The following is a 21,909-nucleotide window of genomic DNA, read 5'->3' as shown; positions in this document are numbered from 1 at the left end:
TTGGCTAAAATGGTGGGAGTACTTACACCACAGGAATTAGCAAATGCTACAAATCAGCTCCACACCCCCATAACCCCATAGCAACCAGCACGCCATTGATAATTACCCCATGGAAAGTTAGAAGCTTCTTTCATGTCAAGCTTCTGATCCTTAGAAAGAAATGCCATCAAATATCACATAGAAATAAGAATTCACTTATCACTTCTTTGGAATAACAGAAGAATGAAATTTTAGAGTTAGGAAGTATTTAAGGGAAATGTAATGCTTTGTAATAAAGAAACACAGATTAAACAGGGGAAGTGTCTTCCCTAAGTTAAATAACTAGTTAGTAGTACAAACAGAACTAAAATCCAGGACTTCTAAATCAACAGTTTCATTAAAACAACATTTTAAGAGGAAAAATATGTAGTCTTCAATTCAACTTTTCTTAAATTAAGAGCAGAGAATTTACACATTTAATTAATATACAACTTATATTGTTAATTAAATGCAAAGTCTTGCATTTAGTTTCAAAAAGGCAACTGCAGGATGGAGAGATCATGACCTGACAATCATGTCTATGAAGATAATTTGAAAGTTTTAGTTGACTATAAGATTTATAACATCTGATACATGTGTTTAAAAAATTAACACAATGTGAGGCAGTGACAGTAAGAAAATAGAGTATAACTAAAAAGAGGTAATAGTTGGGCAATGAACTGTTTATTGTTTCATGTCACTGATGTTTTGAGGTTGCCTGTTTTGCAGTATAAAGTTCATGCCATCTACAGAAGTATATGGCAAGCCATATATGTAATTTTAAATTTTCTCATAGCCACATTTTTTAAAAAAGATTTTATTTATTTATTTGACAGAGAGAGACAGCCAGCGAGAGAGGGAACACAAGCAGGGGGAGTGGGAGAGGAAGAAGCAGGCTCCTAGTGGAGAAGCCTGATGTGGGGCTTGATCCCAGAATGCCGGGATCACGCCCTGAGCCGAAGGCAAACACTTAACGACTGCACCACCCAGGCGCCACTCGTAGCCACATTTTTTTAAAAGTAAAAGAAAACAGGAGAAATGTATTTGAAAATACATTTTATTTAACCCAACATATCTAAAGTATTATTATTTAACATGTATTCAGTATAAAAATATTAATGCGGTATTTTACAGTCTTTCAAATATTTCACATTAGGCTAGTCACATTTCTAGTGCTCAAAATCACATGGGGAGCCTGGGTGGCTCAGTTGGTTAAGCGTCCAACTCTTAATTTTGGCTCAGGTCATGATTTCAGAGTCATGAAATACAGCCCCACATAGGCCTCCACAATGCACTGGGTATGGAGCCTGCTTAAGATTCTCTCTTTCCCTCTCCCTCTGCCCTCCCCCCAACTCCGCTTGTGCTTCAGCATGCATGTGTGCTCTCTCGCTCTCTCTCTAAAAAAAAAAAAAGTCACATGTGGCTAGTAGCTATCATGTTGGATAATGCAGCTCTAAGATATTCTCTCAATCCTGGGTACCATGTTTTGAGAGGAATCTAGACTAATTGTGATCCAAACAGAATAATCAGATCTGTTTAAGCACAAAACAGAGGAAGTGTGAAGTTAGCCTGCAGGTGTATAATTCCAAAAGAATATAGAATGTATACACAACAGACATCTTCAAATAACTGAAGCACTGTTATGTAGAAAAGACAATAGATTTGTGTTATGCTATTCCTTAAATGCAAATCAATAGGTAAAAATTACAGAGAAGCAAATTCCAGGTTTGACCTACAGTGATCCTCCCAGTCTAATGAGAATGATATGGGTTATCTCTAGAGTCATAAATGCCTGGTAGATTGGTTGCATTATTTTCTCCAATTTATTCACTCCTGCCTATTCATACCCTTTTCCATGTAATTTTGCTAATGCCCTTCCTCTCTGGATAGGGCATTCCATCCCACCCTTGTCTTTGGGTTTGGCCATCTGACTCTCCCTTGCTAATAGGATATTAGTCAACTTGCTGCAAATTGGAGATTTTAAAAAGTGCTCAAGCATTTCCACTTCTCTTTTTGCCCTCTACCACAGTCATAAAAAAGGTGCTGCCCAGACCTGCCCCTAAGGCGATCTTAGATAATATTAATATAAGGACTAGCTTATAAAATTCCAGGCAATTTAACAGTAGGCTTTCCCAGGGGTGCCTGGGTGACTCAGTCGGTTAAGCATCTGCTTTTGGCTCAAGTCATGATCTCAGGGTCCTGGGATCAAGGTCCACATTGGGCTCCTTGTTCAGAGGGGATTCTGCTTCTGCCTCTCCCTCTCCCTCTTCCTCTCCCTCTATGTGTGTGTTCTCTCTCTCTCTCAAATAAGTAAATCTTTAAAAACAAAAACAAAACAGTAGGCTTTCCCAAATCAATAAGAGCTAGCTTCAGCACACCCATTTACTTCAAGTTATATCCTCTTTTCTTCATTTTCCCTTGATTCTGCTTGTAATCAGTCTCAAAGTCTTGTTAAGTCTTCATAATGCCAATTGAACATATTTCTTTGTCTCAGATCGTTGAAGAGCCAGATGACAGGTATGTGAGTGAGTACAGCCAGGATCATCCAAGCAGCCGAACAGTCCCCTGACTGATTGCGAGCCAGCCAAGATCAGCCAAGTCCAGCCCAGATCATCTGAACACGATGAACTCATGGGCTAAATAATTTATTTATTGTTTAAATTATTTATTTATTGTTACAGCTGCTGAAGTTTTGAAGTGTTTCTTATACACCATTGTTGTGCAACAGATAATTGATCTAGCATTTATCCTGCAATTATCAGCCAGAAAAAGCTGTCTCACCCCCAGAAAACATGTCATACATTTAAAGATTCATTTTTTCACCAGCATTATATGAATTACAAGTTTCTTCTTATAAAACTGGTGGCATACTGGGTAATTGTCAAACTAAGGACCATTTCTTCCTTATATTAATGTCAACAGACCCAATTTGTAAGTGTAAAGGTAGGAAGTTCCTCCAATTATGATGTAGGATATTACTTTGATACAACTAACTGATAATGTTTAGTCTGCAGCTAAATGGGAATGGATTTATAAAATTCAATAAAACAGTCTTACCTGAGCTGCTGTAAATTTTGCCAAGAAATAGTTTCCATTTTCATAGGTATCTGCAAGCAAGAAAAAAGAATAAGCAACTACTCATTGTTTCAACTATAGCAGATAATCTCGTATACAGTCAAAGGGGTCACAATTACTGATCAGGATAATCATGACCTCTTTAAGGAACATTAAGGATAGTAGCCAAGGGATTCTTTCACTCCAGGGTAGCATGGGGATGTGCATATGGACGATGGTATTTCAAGTGAGGATCAAGTGGTTGTAAAACCAGAAAATCTTGGTTGAACTAAGGATAGATACCCCAGATGAGGAAATGTGGAGGCTACTGACTGGTTTCTTCTGTGCTGATGTAATAAGCACAGAGCCATGAGAGTTGACATGGCTATGATGATAAAGGTTCAAAGCAGAGGAGAGTGGTTAGCAGGCTCAAGTCAGACTAACAGGGATTCAAATCCCTGCTCCTACACTTTGTAGTTGTGCAAACTCCAAATAACATTTTCTCATCTGAAAAATGGAGATAGTAGCACCTAGCTCATGGTATGCCCTATGAGCAGAGTAAGTGCTCGAAACGTATTCTTCACTACCATTAGCAAAGTCATCATCATCTTCACCTGCATGATCCTTCTCTTAGATCATCTTATCACAGTGCTCTAGTTCCCAAGCCCTCCTGCCTCTACAAAACTTTCTCCATCAGTTCTTCCCCAGACCTTCTTTGCTCCTCTAGCCTCCAAATATGCTCCAGAACACTATTCTGACAAACTCTTTTCTTGGCTCTCTCTATAGCAAGCAATCACCACATCTCCTTTTTAGTGCCATATTGTCAAAAAAGGTAGCCTCTGCTTGTTAGGTCTGTGGACTCGACTCATAATTCAATCCTACATCTCCTATACTTCAGTTCCTATGTTTTCTTTTTCATTGAATCCGATCTTTTAAAAGTCACCAGTGACACAGTATATTACATCTAAATGTCTCTTCATGATATTCGGGTGTTTTAGACCTCTTTCCCCACACGTCTCTTCCTTGAAATAATCCTTAGTAGATGCCTACTCCACAGAAGTTAAAAAGTGTAAAAATTTAAAAACTTTCAGGGACTATTGATTTTTAACCTCAAGACTCAGACATTTGTTGAATGAAACTAAAATTTTATAGAAAGTTGTTTTCCCCTTAAATTTTTGAAATATACCGCTCACAGGGAGCTGATTTTTAACACCACACTAGCTGTGGTGTTATTAACCCACTATGACATCAATCATCTAGTCTAATTAGCTCAAGCTATATAAAAGGACTCTAGATTCCCTTAAAACCTTGGTTCTCAACCAGCAGTGATTTTGCTGGTGGGACATTTGGTGATATCTAGAAACACATTTGATTGTTACATCTTGGGGTTGGGGAGAGTGCTTTTGGCATTTGGGGGGTGTTGCTAAACACCTTGTAATTAACAGTTCAGCCACTACCAGCAACAAAAAATTATCTAGCCCAAATTGTCAGTACTATCAATCATATGTCTGAATAGGGACTTGTATCTACAAGACATAAAAACACTTACAATTCAATAATAAATAGATAATCTAATGTAAAAATTGACACAAGTTGTGAATAGACATTTCTCCAAAGAAGATGTATGAATGGCCAGTAAGTACATGAAAAGGTGTTTGACGGGATTAGTTATCAGGGAAATACAAATCAATCAAAGCTACAATGGCATATTACTTCACACCCACTAGGATGACTACTCAAAAAGATGATGATAAGTGTTGACGAGGATGTAGAGACACTGGACCCCACATACACTGTAAAATGGTGCAGCCTCCTTATAAAAGAATCTGGCAGTTCCCACAAAAGTAAACATAAAGTTACTATGTAAAGGGGAAATTCCACTCCTAGGTATGGACCCTAGAGAACTAAAAAAATATGTCTATACAAAAGCTTGTACACAACTGTTCATAGCAGCATTTTTCCTAATAGTGAAAAAGTGGAAACAACTCAAACATCTACTAGCTGATAACTGGATATATAAAATGTGGTATATTCATACAACATCATACTATTCAGCCATATTGAAGAAATGAAGTATAGATACATGCTACAACATGGTAGAACCTTAAAAATGTAATGCTAAGTGAAAGAAGACAGCAATCAAAGGCCATGTTTATTCTATATCTGGGACTCCATATGATCCCATTCCTATGAAATGTCCAGCATACACGGATGTATAGTGATAGAGTAGTAAATGCCTAGGGCTGCATCTCCTGAGGCTGGAGAGAACGGGGGCAGGGCAAGGGAGGATTGAGGGGTGATATCTAAAAGGTGGAAGGCTTATTTGGGGGGTAAAGAAATTGTTCTAAAATTGTCTGTAATGGTTGCCCAACTTGGCAACAACCTAAAACCAGTGAACTGTGCACTCAAAGTGGGAACACTACGTGGTGTGCGGATTGTATCTCAATAAACCTGTTGCCAAAAAACTTAAAGTCAGGCCCCAAAACTAACAACAACAGAAAGGCATTTATTCTTTATAAGAATATATATTTAAAAAAACTTCTACCTGATTAATCTTAAAGATTAATCCAGTGTGATTTCTACTCGTCACAACACTCCCAGGCTTCTCACTCTTCTTTTCATCAGACTTTCCATCATCACACCCATATTTGCAAATTGTGAGCCCCACCAGGAGACTCCATAGGCATCTCAAATTCCAAGTGTGCAAAATAAATCTCCTTATCTCTCATTGTTCTCTAACCTGACTTTATTGCCCATGTTCCATATCATGATAATGGAATTGCTTCCTGCCCAATCACCAAGCGTGTAGCTGGCATGATCGGGCAATGCAGTCTGCAGTCACCTTGGCAAGACGTCACTGACGTGATACAGTGTTGAATACCTCGGCACAGCCACTAACTTCTTTTGTTGCAATTTCTTGCTCACCAAACAAATCCCTGATTAAAATCTCATCCTTCACATAGATTTAATTTAAGGAAAAATACGTACTTCCTAAGAGATGGGAACATTCTAGCTAAATTTAATTCTAGAATTAAATTTAATTCTTAAATTTAAAAATTGGCACTATAAGAAGATGTGGAATATTACTCAGCTATCAAAAAGAACGATTTCTCAACATTTGCTGCAACATAGACGGCACTGGAGGAGACAACGCTAAGTGAAATAAGTCAAGCAGAGAAAGACAATTATCATATGGTTTCTCTCATCTATGGAACATAAGAACTAGGAAGATTGGTAGGAGAAGAAAGGGATAAAGAAAGGGGGGTAATCAGAAGGGGGAATGAAGGATGAGAGACTATGGACTATGAGAAACAAACTGAGGGCTTCAGAGGGGAAGGGGTGGGGAATGGGATAGGCTGGTGATGGGTAGTAGGGAGGGCACGTATTGCATGGTGCACTGGGTGTTATACGCAACTAATGAATCATGGAACTTTACATCAAAAACCAGGGATGTACTGTATGGTGACTAACATAATATAATAAAAAAATTTGATTATAAAAAAAATGGCACTATAGCTTATTATTCTCTTACAAGGAAGGCTGCAAATCTCTTAAAACCTAGTTTGGGTGGCTGGTTAAACTCTTTTCTCTGACTTTTGGACTTTCTGTTGTCATTTTAGCCACACTGATGTAAATGTAGTATATCTTACCTAATATATCTTATCTTAAAGGCTTATACTGGAATTTTATTTACCTTGCATATTAATGTCATATGCTACTCAGCATCCATGTGCCAGGAACTCTCTCTATATACAAAATCATTTTGTCTGCATAAAAAGATCTAAGTGATAAGTAGAGCTTTATAGATGTTAAAAATGAGAAAATCCTGGCAAAGAGATGGTAAACATCCTTCCAAAAGGCATACAACCAGGAAATGACTGAAATGATATCTGAATCCAGAGCTATGGGATGCCATGTGCCACATGTTTCTCCATGGAGCTTACTTATCAGATTGAACTTTACAGAAATAATCGAAGACTAAGTTGAACTTTGAAAAAAGTAATCAAATTCTTTTATATCCCACCCACCTCTAAATGAGCAACCAAATCAATTTCCAGGAGAACCAACCCTGTGATATGAAGGTTGGAACTTCCAGCCCCACCCAGAGACCTTTGGAAGGGGTTTGGAACTAGAGATTGAAGCAATCGCCAATGGCCAACAATGTAGCCAATGATGCCAAATGTAATGAAGCCGCCATAAAAAGCCAAAAGGATGGGGCTCAGGGAGCTTCCAGATTGGTGAACATGTGGAAGTTCAGGGAAAGTAGTGCCCCTGGAGAGGGCATGGAAGCTCGGAGCCCCTTCCCACATACCTTGCCCTATGCATTCCTTCCACCTGGCTGTTCCTAGGTTATACTCTTTTATAATAATCTGGTAATCTAGTGAGTAAAATGTGTCTGAGTTCTGGGAGCTGCTCTAGCAAATTAATCAAACGTGAGCAGGCTGTTGTAGGAACTTCTGATTTATGGCCAGTTAGTCTGAGGTACAGGTAACACCTGGACTTGGAAGTGATGTCTGAATCCCAAGGCAGGAGTTGTTGGAAGCACGGGCTATTCAGAGGCATGGGTGACAACCCAGCTTAATATGAAGTGGGCAAGGGAGGAGGAGGCAGTCTCGTGTGACTGAGGTCTTAACCTGTGGGATCCGATGCGATTTCCAGGTAGACGGTGTCAGAATTGAGTTGAATGTAGGACACCTAGTCAGTGTCCCAGAATTACTTGTTGGTATGGGGAAACACCCCCACACATGTTAGAACTGGTACCGGAATGCTTTTCAGACCAAGGCACAAGAGGCACAAATATAAAAGAAAAGCATGGAGAAAAATGGACTTTTATCAAAATTAAAGTTTGTTTTTTGTAAGATACTATAAAGGAATTATATAGGCAAGTTACAGACAGGGAGATGCAAATCATATCTGATAAAAGACAGGCCAATAAGGAAAAGACAACATAATGAAAAATAGGCAGAGGACTTGAACCAATACCTCAATAAGAAGATATACAAATAGCCAATCAACATAAGATGTTCAACATCAAGGAAATGCAAATTAAATCTATAATGAGATGCACTATGTACTACTGAAATAGTTAAAATTTAAAAGCTGACACCACCAGGTGATAGTGAAGATGTGGGAAATTGGAACCCTGAATTATCGCCATTAGTAAGGAGAAGCAGGATAGCCATCTTAGAAAATACTCGGGCAGTTTCTTCAAAAGTTAAACCTACACTTATCATCTGACCCAGCCTGGCAATTTCACTTCCAGGTTTTTACCCAAGGGAGAGGAAAATGTATGATCACAAAATGACACATCCTCAAATAATCATGGCAGGTTTATGCATAATGGTTTTAAAAAACATAAAACAACTTAAATATTCATCAATAAGTAAATGGATAAACAAATTACAGTCCATTCGTACAATGGAATGTTATTCAGGAGTCAAAAGGTAATAAACTACTTTTATATGTCCCCATACGGCAAAATCATTTTGCGAAGTGACAGAAGCTGAGCACAAAAGGATATGCGCTGTATGATTCTATTTACGTCAAGCCTAGAAAAGACAAGTCTCATCTAGAGGGACAGAAAGCAGCTCCGTGGTTGTAAGAGCCTGAAGTGGGGGTTGGGAGTGGGGGGCAGTTCACTGAAAAGATGTAGAAGGGGAAATTCGGGGTCACAAAAACATTCTAGATCTTGACTGTGGTGGCGGCAGTACAACTGAATCTATTTGTCAGAACTTACTGCGCCGTATACTTAAGATGGATACGTTTGATTTGTGCAAATACAACTCAATCAGGTTCATTAAAAAAGCAATAATTTCACTTCTAGGAGTGAATCTATTCACTTCTAGGAATCTACCCTGTTAAAATAATCTGAAACGCAAGCAAAGGTTAATACTCGATGGTGTTCATAACAATGAAAACTGAAAACATCCTGTATCCTCAATTAGAGAGTAATTACAGAAAGTCAGATGAATTGTGGCATATCCTTTCTTGAGATATAGTAATCATAATGGTGTTTATAAGGAGCATATGATGACATCTAGACATTTCTGTCGTTATGGTAAGTGCAAAGAAACAGCATTCAGAAATTAAATATGAGGTATGTTTTCAGTGATATAAAAAATTAAGCATTTTCTTAAGTAACATGAAAGCAAAAGAATACAGCAATAATATTAAGTTATTACTTTTTCTAGTTTTGTCTTTAAAATATTTTCTTCAATGATAGTATATTACCCTCATAATGAAGAAAATGAAAAGGAAGATATTACTAGTGAAAAACAAGCTATAATTTCAGAAACTGTGACCCTTTACAAGATTAGAATGTTCTAGTCCGCAGTAATAAGTATTGGAAAATGGGTGTCAGTTGGTAACAACATGTCAGTTTTTCTACAGCGATGTCTAAGGAAAAGGATGTTCCGACTATCGTAACAAACTCCAATTATCTCAGGTAGCACTGTCATAGCCTTAGATTGGGGAAAGAAAGCATACAAAGTAGTATTTCACTGATATAAGCATCTTTTTGACAATGCTCAATTCCCTACTTCTGAGACACTAAGAAATTTTCTGAGCTCTAATTTATCTCCTGAGTGAGCCTACTTAGGAGGAAAAGGGTGCCTGGTTAGAGATGGCTGGCCCAAATAACAGAGCCAGGCCTTCTGAACCACTGAGAATGAATGAATGGTCAGCCTGATAGTTGCATCCACACTTTTATCAGAGGAAGAGAGTCAGATATACAGAGACAGATCACCCCTGGCTGAATCCATAACATCACATTGCTGAACCTACAAAGCTGGGGACCATATACTCTCCTATAGTAATTACAGTGTGTATAAGGGGCAGGCAAAAATTGCAAAAATTCACCCAACACTATCGCTTTATAACAGTAGCAGAAACAGGTTTAGAAATAGATTTTCAGGTCATTCCAATTATATCCTGAGCTATGGTTTTTCTGCGTGCTGTATGGAGACCCTGGAATGCTCGTACTCACCAATGCTTTCTCCATCATCCCAGAATATCTGGCCTTCAGCCTTCCCATTGTCGTCCAATGCAACAGTCAATCCCATAAATTTTTGTCGACTAGGGAAAAAAAAGGAATTATTTTTTTCTCTAAGTTATAGGTTATAAGAATGAAGGACAGTTTCTGTTGAAAATATTATACATCCAGAACAAAAAAAAATTAATGCATTAAAAATGCACATAAAATGTGTATAAAGTTCTAAATATAGATAAATTAAAATGAATCTTCTTTATAAAAGAGCTTATTGCACACCTCTTAAGTAAGGTTTCCTAGATGGTTTAAAACAGAATTCTATTTTTAAAAATTATACACAAAAATGTCTACTATATAACACAGCAAAACACACAAATACCATTAAACTGAGATGTACTTAGGTATTTGTCTATGAAAATATATTTTGCAAATAGAAATGGATTCCATCTCAAAGGATGTATGTGCAAGTCAATTTTCATTAAGTTTCTCATATTTATGTTATTTTATATAATGAAAGAAGATATTTGTTTGGAATTTTAAGGTGGTTTCTTTACAGAAGGGACTTATAAATTTATGGTAAATAAATACCAAATATGTGTAATCAATGTCCTTTGATTTGAATATATCTCAGAATACTTAATTTTTTGAAGATTTAATTTTTAATAATTAATACAAATTTATTAGGCATGATCCTCTTGTGGATTAAAAATATAGAAACTTAAAAAATTAAATAAACATACTTTACTTACATACGTATTACAAGTAATCTGATAAAACATGATTTCCTTAGGAAGGAATCCATCAAATAACCTTTCATAGCTTCCATATTGCTACAGAATAAAATGCAAAGTACTTGTTCTGGCATTTATACCCCTCCATGACCTGATCCTAGCCTGCCTGAATTTTATTTACTTCATCCCTCTTCCTATCTACTCTCTAATTAAATTGACTGGTTAACTATTCCCCAAACCAAACTCATTTTTCACCTTTAGCTCTTTAATACTCCCAGAATATTTCTCTCCCCATCTTCATATATTCAAATCCTATTTATTATTCTAGACTCAGCTCAAAGCTCTCTTCCGTATGAAACCATGCTTTACACCACAAGGTTGAGTTAACTTCTCTCCTTTTGAATGGTTATAGTTCTTTTTGTGTGTCTCTCTTGATATAACATGTTCCTTTTAACTTAGTACATATACACAAATTAAATACAAAAATATAAAAATATAAATATTTATTTTATATTTATATAAAATCTATCCTGAATTGACCAAAGTAGACCTGGAAAAAAGCACTAAATCATCCTTGGATAGCCATCACAAATCAAGGAGCTCATTAATATTCCCAACTTTTTTAATAGTGTGGAAAGAGGTAAATGCTACTGCCCTCAAGAAAATTTTTGTCCTGGGGTGACTGAGCAGCTCAGTAGATTAAGCAATGGACTCTTGATTTTGGCTCAGGTTGTGATCTCAGGGTGGTGAGATCAAGCCTTCCTACTCTGTGCTCAGCATGGAGTCTGTTTAAGATTCTCTCCCTCTCCCTCTGCCCCTCCCCCCACCCCCACCCGCAAAATAAATAAAATAAATAAAATAAAATAAAAATTAAAGAAAATTTTTGCCCCAGGCTTTGGACACAGAGCTACAGATAAAAGATCTCCCCAAGACTGACTTCATGAGTGCATTCTCTTCCAGATCCCAGTCAGAAGGCGCTCACAGAATGGAATCAATGAGAGGGTCTGTAATTGGGTTTCTTGATCCACAGAGCCCTGGTTAAGGCCCTCAGAAGGACAAAGTGAGGTCATTGGTACCATCGCTCCTCCTTACCTGGAGTGAGTGTTCATCGCAGGCTCTTGCCAAGGCAGGATGCAGCCCCCTCTGATATGAAGGTTGATGTGGTCAAGGGGAGCACCCAGTGCTTTCCACTCACCTGTTGACACACTGCCAGATTCCTAGAAGACAGAATACAGGCAAGGAAGGATGAAGAGAAAGAGACGAAATGAACAGATGCACACTTTAATACAAGTCTTTCTAAGGAAGCATGTTCGGAAGTCAGCAAGAAACAGCGAGTAAAAGGAGAAAAATCTCTGATTTCCGCTTTGTTAAAAATTCTGGAAATCAAGGGGCGCCTGGGTGGCGCAGCCGTTAAGTGTCTACCTTCGGCTCAGGGCCTGATCCCGGTGTTCTGGAATCGAGCCCCACATCAGGCTCCTCCGCTGGAAGCCTGCTTCTTCCTCTCCCACTCCCCCTGCTTGTGTTCCCTCTCTTGCTGGCTGTTTCCCTCTGTCAGATTAATAAATAAAATCTTTAAAAAAAAAAAAAACTCTGGAAACCTAGTCTTTTCTCTGTATTCCCCAGAAAAGGTGGGAGTGGGGGTGGGAGAAAAGTCAATGTGAGATGGGTGCCAGATTTTACCTCATTATCCTTTTGTGGGTACTTTTGTTTAAGCAAACCTTGCTTGGCTGAAAGGCTGAAAACTATTGCCTTAGAAATTATGTGCCTCAAAGTCAGGAGAAAGTGCTGGCCACCCCTCTAGCCATGGACCAATCTGATTCTTCACAAAATATGTGAGTTCTTACCGTGCTGTAGTCATACCAACGGGCTCTGGGAAAGTAAGCAGAGATCTCAGAAGTGTTCTGAAACATAAAATTGACATGTCATTATGCATATTCCAATAACTTAATTATTAAAATTTTTCCATAGAATTAAGATAAAAATGGGAATTTTATTAATGATTTTAAGAGTTCGGGAAGTTTTTAAAATTTTTTTTAAAGATTTTTTTAAGGTGTTATTTATTTATTGAGAGAGAGAGAGCACAGAGGGAGGGGGAGAAGCAGGCTCCCTGCTGAGCAGAGAGCTTGGTGCAGGGCTCAATCCCAGGACCCTGAGATCATGACCGATGCCAAAGGCAGACTCAACCCACTGAGCCACCCAGGCAGCCTGAGTTTGGGAAGTTTAATTGAAAAAGATCTGAGAAAATCCTCCAAACATATAGAAAACTTCATTTTTTTAAAAACATACACTTTGCAAAGGTGCAGGTGCAAACAAGACAGTAAAATGAGAAATCTGTTGGGGTTGTGAAATTTTCATTACTGGGGATTTTGAAAAAAGAAAAAATCTCCCTCATGTGTTCTAGGAAGGTCTTTGCTGGAAAGTAGCGAGCAGGACACGATGATCTTCAAAACGCCCTTCTTGTACTTGAGATTATGTGACTGAGGGTTTCTGATCTACGATGGAAAACTCACACTTTCCAGCACGGGGCTGATTAAGAGAGCAGGACCCAACATGAACTGACGGTCTATATCCCATGTTTTGTTGTCATTCGTAAACCTTAAAAAAAAAAAAGTATGTAAAACCCACCAAACTGTTAGGACTGTTGCAGAGGGCTCCCCACAAGACATCGCCAGAACCTCTTCTTGGGGGAACAGGCTGTACTCACTCATGGAGAAGGGGTCGGACGACAGTGCTGCCCTCAACGTGAGCTTTATGCATCAAAGTGTAGAGGTAGGGCAACAGGGTGTATCTGGTCTGAAGGACTTTTCTGGAGAACACCTCGAAGGTTGAATTCCAGGCCACAGGATCTTGTCTCTAAAGAGATAAAGAAACATGTGGCAGATACTTCTTTATGCCATTCTAACGCCATCAGAAAAAGGTCAGCAGGCACATATCCCACATACCAGTTACACAGATCCCACCCTTTATTTCTTTTTTTTTTTCTTTTTAAAGATTTTATTTATTCGACAGAGATAGAGACAGCCAGCGAGAGAGGGAACACAAGCAGGGGGAGTGGGAGAGGAAGAAGCAGGCTCATAGCAGAGGAGCCTGATGTGGGGCTCGATCCCACAACGCCGGGATCACGCCCCGAGCCGAAGGCAGACGCCCAACCGCTGTGCCACCCAGGCGCCCCCCACCCTTTATTCCTATCCTGTCCTTTCTCTTGCCCCTGCTGCCCAACTAAACTAGTGCTGATGAAGGAAGGAGAAGGCAAGCCGAAGACAAAGCAGAAACTGACACCCCGCACCCCCCCCATGGGATGTATGTGACATTCCTCAGGCACTGCTGGCTGCCATAAAGGACAAAGAAATAGTTAACCTATAGAGACCACAATCCTGCAAGACTTGAGTCTCCCTCAGTTTACAAATGTCTTAGCAGTCTACAAGAACAAAGCATTTCTATCAATAACCTAGCTGCCAGAAGGGAATGTAAATACAATTAAATGTCCTTGTAATCTGCAGCCTCCAGGAAGTTCCCATCTATCTTCATGTGAATGCCTTACTGGAGGGATAAACAACCTTAACTTGACAACAGCAAGGCCTCTGGTATCCTGTGAGTCTTCTTTAACATATAAAAATCCTTTTGAAACCTCCGTTTCCTTACCTTCCACCAACCCCATTGTATATAATCAGCCACCTCTCACAACATGGGGCAGCAGCTCTTTCTGCCCAAGGGTCCTGTCCCCGTGCTTTAATAAACCACCATTTGCACCAAAGACGTCTCAAGAACTCTTTCTTGGTCGTTGGCTCTGGATTCCACCCCACTGAACCCCACCTATATTCCACAACCTCCTCAGTGCTACTTGCTTCCCACTCTTTATCACAGACTCCCAAGTCCCCTGCGCAGGGGATGATGGGTCTCTGTGCAGCACTGATGGAACTTGGATGGATTTGAGTAAAATAAAAATTTTCTATGGAAAAGGAGCTTCTTTTAATTTAGCCCACAGGGAGCTCCAAACACTACTGTCCTCATCGACACGTATCCCCCAAGACATGAGCAAAAGTGTATTCTTGAGAATTGCTTATAACTCTGGGGTTTTGAACACTGTGGGTTTTCTAAGGAATGGGGGGGTTCTGATTTTTATGATTTTTCCTCGATAAAGAAGTACACTACTTCTAAAGGTAAAAAAGAAGTTGTGATTCGAGCACCAGCTGCCACCTCACCCTTGTCCCGATGGTGTTGTGGTTTCTGGAAAAGGGATAAAAGGCCCCCAGTTGCATCCAGCGAACACACATCTCATACTCAGCATTTCCAAAGAAGCCACAAATATCTGCTCCTGTCTGAGAAGATGCAAAATCAGAACATGAGGTGGGACTTTTGTAAGTTGCAGACATGCTGGATTCTGACTAATTAATAATGGTCTCGAAGTAACTTACATACGATATTCCGAAGAGACTGAACTCCATCATGCCTGCAATGAGGAGACACAGCAGTGTTGGACGAAGTGCCCTTTCACAGGGTAGGTCTGCCCTGTCTCTTCCATACCCTATTTGGAAGCCCTGGGCCACCCATGATGAAAATACCCAAAGACAGGTAGAGACTAAAACTCATACCAACAGAGAAGTCAGCTCCTGCTGCTTTCGCTGCCCATGTGGATGATATGTAGACATAATCAACGCGCCCGCCAGCACACAGCCCAGTTCCCTCCCTGCCATCAGAGGCCCCTGGGAGGAAGCCCACCCACCAATGATCGATTTCCTCAGCTGGTCCCACGAGGCTGTGTTGTCACCCAGCCAGTGGCCTCCCCAGCGGCCAGAAGAGGGGAATGTGGAGCGGGTGATGACGACCCCTCGCTGTCCCGTCACCTCCTGCACAGCTCTGGTTGGAAAGGAACAAGGAGGAATTGAGGGTGAATTGGAGGATGGACAGTCGTGGGATTTCATTACAGAGAGGCGCGCCAGTCTGGAGTATGAGGCAGCCATGGTGTTCCATTTGAAGCCAGAAGGTGTCTTCCCTGGGAACATCTGCTATTTCAAGGAGATGCTAAGAGTCACCACAGGACAACTGGAGATCCATCGTCCCCTACATGTGGATTTCCTTTCTTAACTAGTTACCTGCATAGAGGTGGCAGGAAGGAGTGGGGTGAGGGGTGAGACAGGTGTTTACGGAACAATTACTCTAGCCAGGTATTAGCCTGGTCACTGCCATGTGCACTGCCTCACAGCCTCCTGAGGTTTCCTTGGCCTCCTTTTACTGTTACAAAATTGAGGCTCAGAGAAGTTAGATAATTTGTCAGAGGACATTTAAAGAGCAAGGATGCAGATCCGGGATCCAAATAAAAGTATACCTGACTATAGCTCTTTGGTAATACTCTCTCTCTGTGCTACTCCTCACAAAGTGGGATAAATTTGACACACAAGGACAAATATACACAAAGATGTTCAAATATCTCCCTATGGAAGGGGGGGTCTTCTGCCTGCAACCTCGGTAAGAAAATAAAAACAACTGCGTGAAAGGAAAATCAATGGACCAAAAAGAGGAAGGCTATTAATAGATCGAGTACATAACGCAATCTACATATTTGCTGAAGAAAGCATTACAAATCGATAGACACAGATGAATTATTCGGTCAATGATGTCAGGAAAAGGGGCTAGCTACTGTGGTAGAGATTAATCCATTAGGTCACTTCCAATATTTCATACCAACACAAACCCCCACCTGGATGGATGGACACACACACACATCCACACTCCCCCCGCAACACACGTCTGACTGAGAGATAACGAAGGCCTGAAATACAGCAGGGATAGAGAGGAAGGGTAGATGTGAGTGGTGCAAAGAGCTTTGCCACTGACCATTTCAGAATTCTAGAAATTAGCCAGCTCTAGAAAGAAATGAAAACCATCTATCCAAGAAAAACTACTAAAATCTTGGCAAGACAGTGAGGTCTGTGGGATTTGAACTTGGGGTGTTCCCAACTGACCCCACCCCTAGTTCAGTGGCTCTAAAAGCCAGCAGCCCTGCAAAAGCCTCAGAGGTCTGACCTCTTTGGGGGCTCTGTGAAAAGCACCAGCCCCAGAGCATAATTCATACTTATGTTCTAGCTTTTAGCCCTCTGGAAAATCTCTATTCCCAAGGTGTTGTGGCCATTTGATTGGACTCAAAGCTCAACTCAGCTGGGGAAAAAAATTCTCAAGCCAGGGAATTAGCAAGACAATAACAATTTTTCCATCATAGGTATTCAGGCTGGGGTTCTGGTTGGGACAAACAAAGCTGGGCTGGTCTTAGAGTAAATTCTGGAGAAGTAGAACCAGAACCGTGGAGAACTTTGTAAAGCTCCTACATATTTCTGGGGACTGAAAAGACGGCACATGCACAAGGCTCTGGGCATGCCCGGCAAAGAGCCATGAAAAGAGAAAGTTCCAGTAACTCACTTCTGGCTGTACCTCAGGCCCTGAGTCAGCAGGAAGTGAAAGGTCTTACAAACCGCCTCAAGTTGAAGGTGTGGCTTCTCCTATTTGTCCCCCCTGGCAAAGGGTGAAAGACATAGAGGCAAAGAATCCAGGTGCCCAGGAAGGCCTTAACATTCCCTTCAGTTTGACTAAATTTTAGCCAGGCTTCTTCCCTTTTTTTAAGTTTATTTATTTGCTTAAGTAATCTCTATACCCAACATGGGACTCGAACTCATGACCCCGAGATCAAGAGTTGCAAGCTCTTGGACTGAGCCAGCCACTCTAGGAACACACTCACTCGTAGGTGGGTCTGGTCTGGGCCCATCCGTACAGGCTGTGAACGTCGTAGTGCCGCACCTGCGAGCCGTCTGGCAGGACCTGCTCACTCTCCATGCACAGGGTCTTGCTGCTCAGGCCCTTGTCCCTGGACTCCAAATCTGAGCGGAAATGCTGAGTTACTCCCCAAACAGCTTGCTTTGTGCACTTGCAAGAAATGCTCATTAGCTTGCTCTTTCTCCATTTCACTCAATGACTATGTTACCAGTAACAGCTCCAATTTCAAGAATTATTTTGTCTACAAATAATTCCTTGTGATTTTATAACTAATGAAGGGTAAGAACTGGGTGTGGGCTGGGAAAGGCACACTTCCTTGTCCCCTGATATTTATAGAGTGCAATCAGAGCCCACTTAATCAGCACAATAAACCCCTTTGTGGTTATGACTGTTTCTTCCACTAGGTGGTAATATTCTCAAGGGAATAGATTTCATTTCAATCACCTGTATTAAGGTCTCTAAATTTTCTGAGTTGTTAGCACTTGTCTGATACATAAAAATTGAGGGAGGAAGGAGAAGGAAGGGGGAAGGGAAGGGGGAAGGAGGGAAGAAGGGGAAGGAGGGAAGGAGGAGGGAAAGGGACGCAGGAGTTAGTGAGCGATGGACAGCATAACTGTGACCCAGACGTCAAGAAACTCAGATTCTGTCCCACAAACTACTGGTTTGGTGCTTCCAAGAAGGTGAGTTGCTTCCTTCCCGGGGTTTCTGTAAGGTGAGAGGATTCAACTTCCTGAGATACCTTTGATGGTGAGGCCCTATGATGCCCTATTTGCCGTGTGTACCACAGGATCACTAGGACATGTCCTTCACGAAGTGTCTGTGGACATGGGTAGAGAAAGTACACAGCCTAGATTTTCATTCTTTAATCAAAATATTCTGTGTGTGTGGTGGTGGGGGTATTTAAAGTGTAAGCAATTTGTTCATAGTTACCAATGTCATCATGCATTGCTTGGTTTCTTTCATAATCCATCGTGTCATTATTTCTATGCCTGATTAGTAATTTACACTTGTTCGAGGTTATTCTATTTGGGATTTTATGTTGTGTGTACAAGTATTTTCTTTCTTCAAAATTAGTTCACTTTGATAGTAAGAGGAAAATGTTCAGAGTTTTGGGGGAAGGGAGAAATTTGATGAAGGAATCATTTACATACATGGCACGTAGGGTGGGTTATTAAGAATGTCATCACTGCAGTTCCTGACAGATCCATCCACAAAGTTTGATGGCTCATTCATATCCTGCAATGAGTTAACAAGGAAGATTCTGTGATGTCAGAGGCAGTGTGGCCTTGGCTCTGGAGGACATTGACTTCACGGAGATGAACACATCTTATTTAAGTCCTCAGCTAGTCATTTCATTGACTGTTAACTGTAAGGCATTGACCCAAACAGACTCCAGGAACCCATGGTCATCTAAGTAGGGTGTGAAACTCCTAGTTTACCTGGCATTTTTAAACTTGTAAGGATTAGTTCATAGTAGCAAAAATATAGAGATCATGCTGGATCCATAAGGAGAAAGTGGAGACCTAAGGAGATTCCTTGATACATCTCCCCACACAAGAAGCCCATCTTTGTCTTCCTATGTGTGAATCACTCACTTTTTATCTGTGGCCAATGGTTGCTATTATCTCCCCCCCCTCTTTCTTACTCCAGTAGCTTAGACTAATTCTGGCATCAGCAGAAACCAAACACAAGGAGGAGCGTCAGGCTTTCTGCAGTAGCTGCAGCCCTCAAGAGTTGTAGGTAACTCAGAACCAAATCCGGAAATCAAATCATACTTGGGGGATTTACTACTTAAATGCAAGAACTGGCGGTTCCTGAAGTGAATGTTCACTGCCTACTTTGTTAGCGGAAAAGTGAAGGTTTTGTAAATTGGACTACCTTAAACAGGACATACTAAGGGCAAAGGTAAGTATTCAGGGAACTGTTCACTATTTTTTTTCAGCCACATCTTTCCTCCAGCAGAACAAATGCCCCAGAGTAACCATCTCCCCCTATTCCTCAGAGCTACCCACATCTCTTCACTACTCGCTTTGCCTGTATTTAGGCTAATCTTTCATGTATCCGCTCTGGGCCTGTCTACGCTGAGAGCAGTGGCTAGAGAAGCCCCAGGGCTGCTAGCGGGCTTGCAGGTCTGTCTCTGGCTGAATTATGGGCTTCTTTCAGCCTAGCCCAGACCTGTGAAGCTCTTGAGAGCTGGCCTAGAATATGCTTAGCATTTCAGGCCATTGGACAGTGAGGAAGAAACTTGGAATACTAATATGCCTCCCACCCCTAGAAAAACACAAGAAGAGCCTTTGGACCCATGTCCCACAGACATTTCAGGAAGCCCTGTTCTTAAGCCCAACTGACATGTGTAAGCAACATCTGAACAGGCCTTTGAAGGTGAGTCTGTACCAGCTCTATGGTGAACGTCTATTGTCTCTTGGATTCATGCCTTGCCTGCCCTGTATGGAAGGATGGGCCCTCAGGCTCCCCTCAGTGTTAGCTTCTGGGTAGTTTGGCCAATGGGAGGCAGTGGCCAGAGACTGGAGGGTGGGAGATAAGAGAAGCTGTGGTATTTGTCCCTCTCCTTCCTTCTCTGGCAGCATCTCCAGTAGTGGCACATCTCCTCCATGGGCTCCAGCTTTGGCAGGCATATTCCTGGGCAGACCCACAATCATCTCTGTGTCTCTGGGGGTCCAGCACCTCAATCGTACAAGAGTATCACTCTCTCTCCCTCCTCCAGCCTTAGCTCTCTCCTTTGCTTGTCTCTGAATTGCCTCTCCATGGTTTGACTCCTAACATTTCCAAAGAAAAAACACTAAGGGTACACTTACAATCCACAATCCGTCAAACTTCAAGCTCTTCCCTGACTCTTGAGAATTTGCATAGAGCTCTTTTATTTCCAGCTTCCACCATGCAGCTGTGCTATTACGAAAGAAGTCGGGAAAAGCAACGTTGGCTCTGTACAGCTGTAAGAGTAAACACATACTCTCACATTGGGTCTTTGCCTGTCCAGGAAGGGGAGTCTGGGGACCAGGCAGGGGCGAGGAGCAGGTCCTTGTACAAGGGTCTGCCCCAGTCAGGATCTGAAACTAGCCTCAGCTCTGCTGTTGCTTCTATAGAGTTTACTATGAACATAAAGATCACAGAAGGCTGACTTCATTCTTTATTCTCCTAGAAGGAGGTCAGATAGTCTTAAATCCCCTTAAAACATAAGATTCATTTAATGACTGGACCTTTAATTATATGAACTGGAAAATGAACTATCTGTGCCTAAGTGATCAAACGTTAGATGTGTAAATGTTTTTTCTACACTGACCAAATAAGGGAGACCAGTCATCCAGGGAAAAGTGAGCTGCAGAGTGAAGGGGATGTTAGATGCCCAGGCTGATGTGGCATCAAGTGCTGATAGCAAAAACATTACTCCTTTTAACTGACTGGGATATTTTTTTATATGGAGTCAATTCATCAAAAACCCAGGCTGTTTGGAAATGCCCTAGTGAAAATATTCTGGACTTCAATTCATATTTTTCAAGCACCATTGGATTTAAACAAAATCCAATCTATTAAAGGCACATATGTGAAGACATTTCACTTGATTTCCCTCTACACATTTCCAGTTTAGTTGCTTATTGTGTTTTCTGTTTGAGGATCTCATTCTACCAAGAAATTACCAGTTGACAAGCACGCTCAGAGAGCTGCTTAACAAAGTGCTGGGATAAAGCTCACAGTATCCAGATGTTTAAGGCAATGTGGACAGAAATCTGCACATAACTATACCTTAACCTGAGTTTCATGGTCAAGGGAGGTATTCACATTCACGTTGGGCAGTTCTGGCCAAACCTAGAGAAAAAGAAGAAAAAAACCTCTAAAAGGCATTGCATATGGACCATGAGATGATTCACATGTCAGACTCTATTGACATGCATCTCCATAAAATTCTTGGGAGATCTTTGCCATTAATTAAATTGTAAAATCTGAATATATGAAATTCTGTGGGGGGAAAATCGACTAGGGTCCCTTGACTCATTTCATAAGCTTTCAAAATTATTAAGTTCAAATATAAAATGAGTTAAATCTGTTTTAAATATATCCTCTGAACAATCACCTTTCAAATGATTGCTCTGCTGTCTGTCATAGACATATAACAAAAGTCTCTTCAAAAATAACAAATTAAAAGCGTGACTCTGAAAAACTAAGATTGAGTTCATTCACAACCTATAAACTTAGCCTCAATATTCTTAAGCAGCATTATCACTTATTTGGGACCCCGAATATACATAGCATTAAAATAAATCCAGAGTTTCAACCAATCTCATCTATAACTAGAAGGACATTAACTATATACATTGATTAATTAATCCATTCAGC

General features: G+C 40.7%; 1 protein-coding gene across 1 annotated transcript in view; it reads right to left on the bottom strand.

Annotated features, from left to right (window-relative positions):
• MGAM2 (maltase-glucoamylase 2 (putative)) overlaps positions 1-21,909 on the bottom strand; it is a 78,955-nt gene that overhangs the window by 2,911 nt on the left and 54,135 nt on the right. Inside the window, exons 33-45 of the mRNA XM_034638340.1 lie at positions 21,319-21,381; positions 20,373-20,507; positions 18,708-18,792; positions 17,522-17,660; positions 15,515-15,648; positions 15,207-15,241; positions 14,994-15,110; positions 13,496-13,644; positions 13,302-13,386; positions 12,636-12,692; positions 11,884-12,008; positions 10,058-10,146; positions 3,076-3,125 (exon numbers count right to left, since the gene is read on the bottom strand). Of these exons, the coding sequence (XP_034494231.1) occupies positions 3,076-3,125; positions 10,058-10,146; positions 11,884-12,008; positions 12,636-12,692; positions 13,302-13,386; positions 13,496-13,644; positions 14,994-15,110; positions 15,207-15,241; positions 15,515-15,648; positions 17,522-17,660; positions 18,708-18,792; positions 20,373-20,507; positions 21,319-21,381 (1,263 nt within the window). The remainder of the gene's footprint in view (positions 1-3,075; positions 3,126-10,057; positions 10,147-11,883; positions 12,009-12,635; positions 12,693-13,301; positions 13,387-13,495; positions 13,645-14,993; positions 15,111-15,206; positions 15,242-15,514; positions 15,649-17,521; positions 17,661-18,707; positions 18,793-20,372; positions 20,508-21,318; positions 21,382-21,909) is intronic.

This window comes from Ailuropoda melanoleuca, chromosome 1 (assembly GCF_002007445.2).
Source record: "Ailuropoda melanoleuca isolate Jingjing chromosome 1, ASM200744v2, whole genome shotgun sequence".
Lineage (NCBI taxonomy): Eukaryota > Metazoa > Chordata > Mammalia > Carnivora > Ursidae > Ailuropoda > Ailuropoda melanoleuca.
This window is presented reverse-complemented; position numbering and strand designations above follow the sequence as displayed.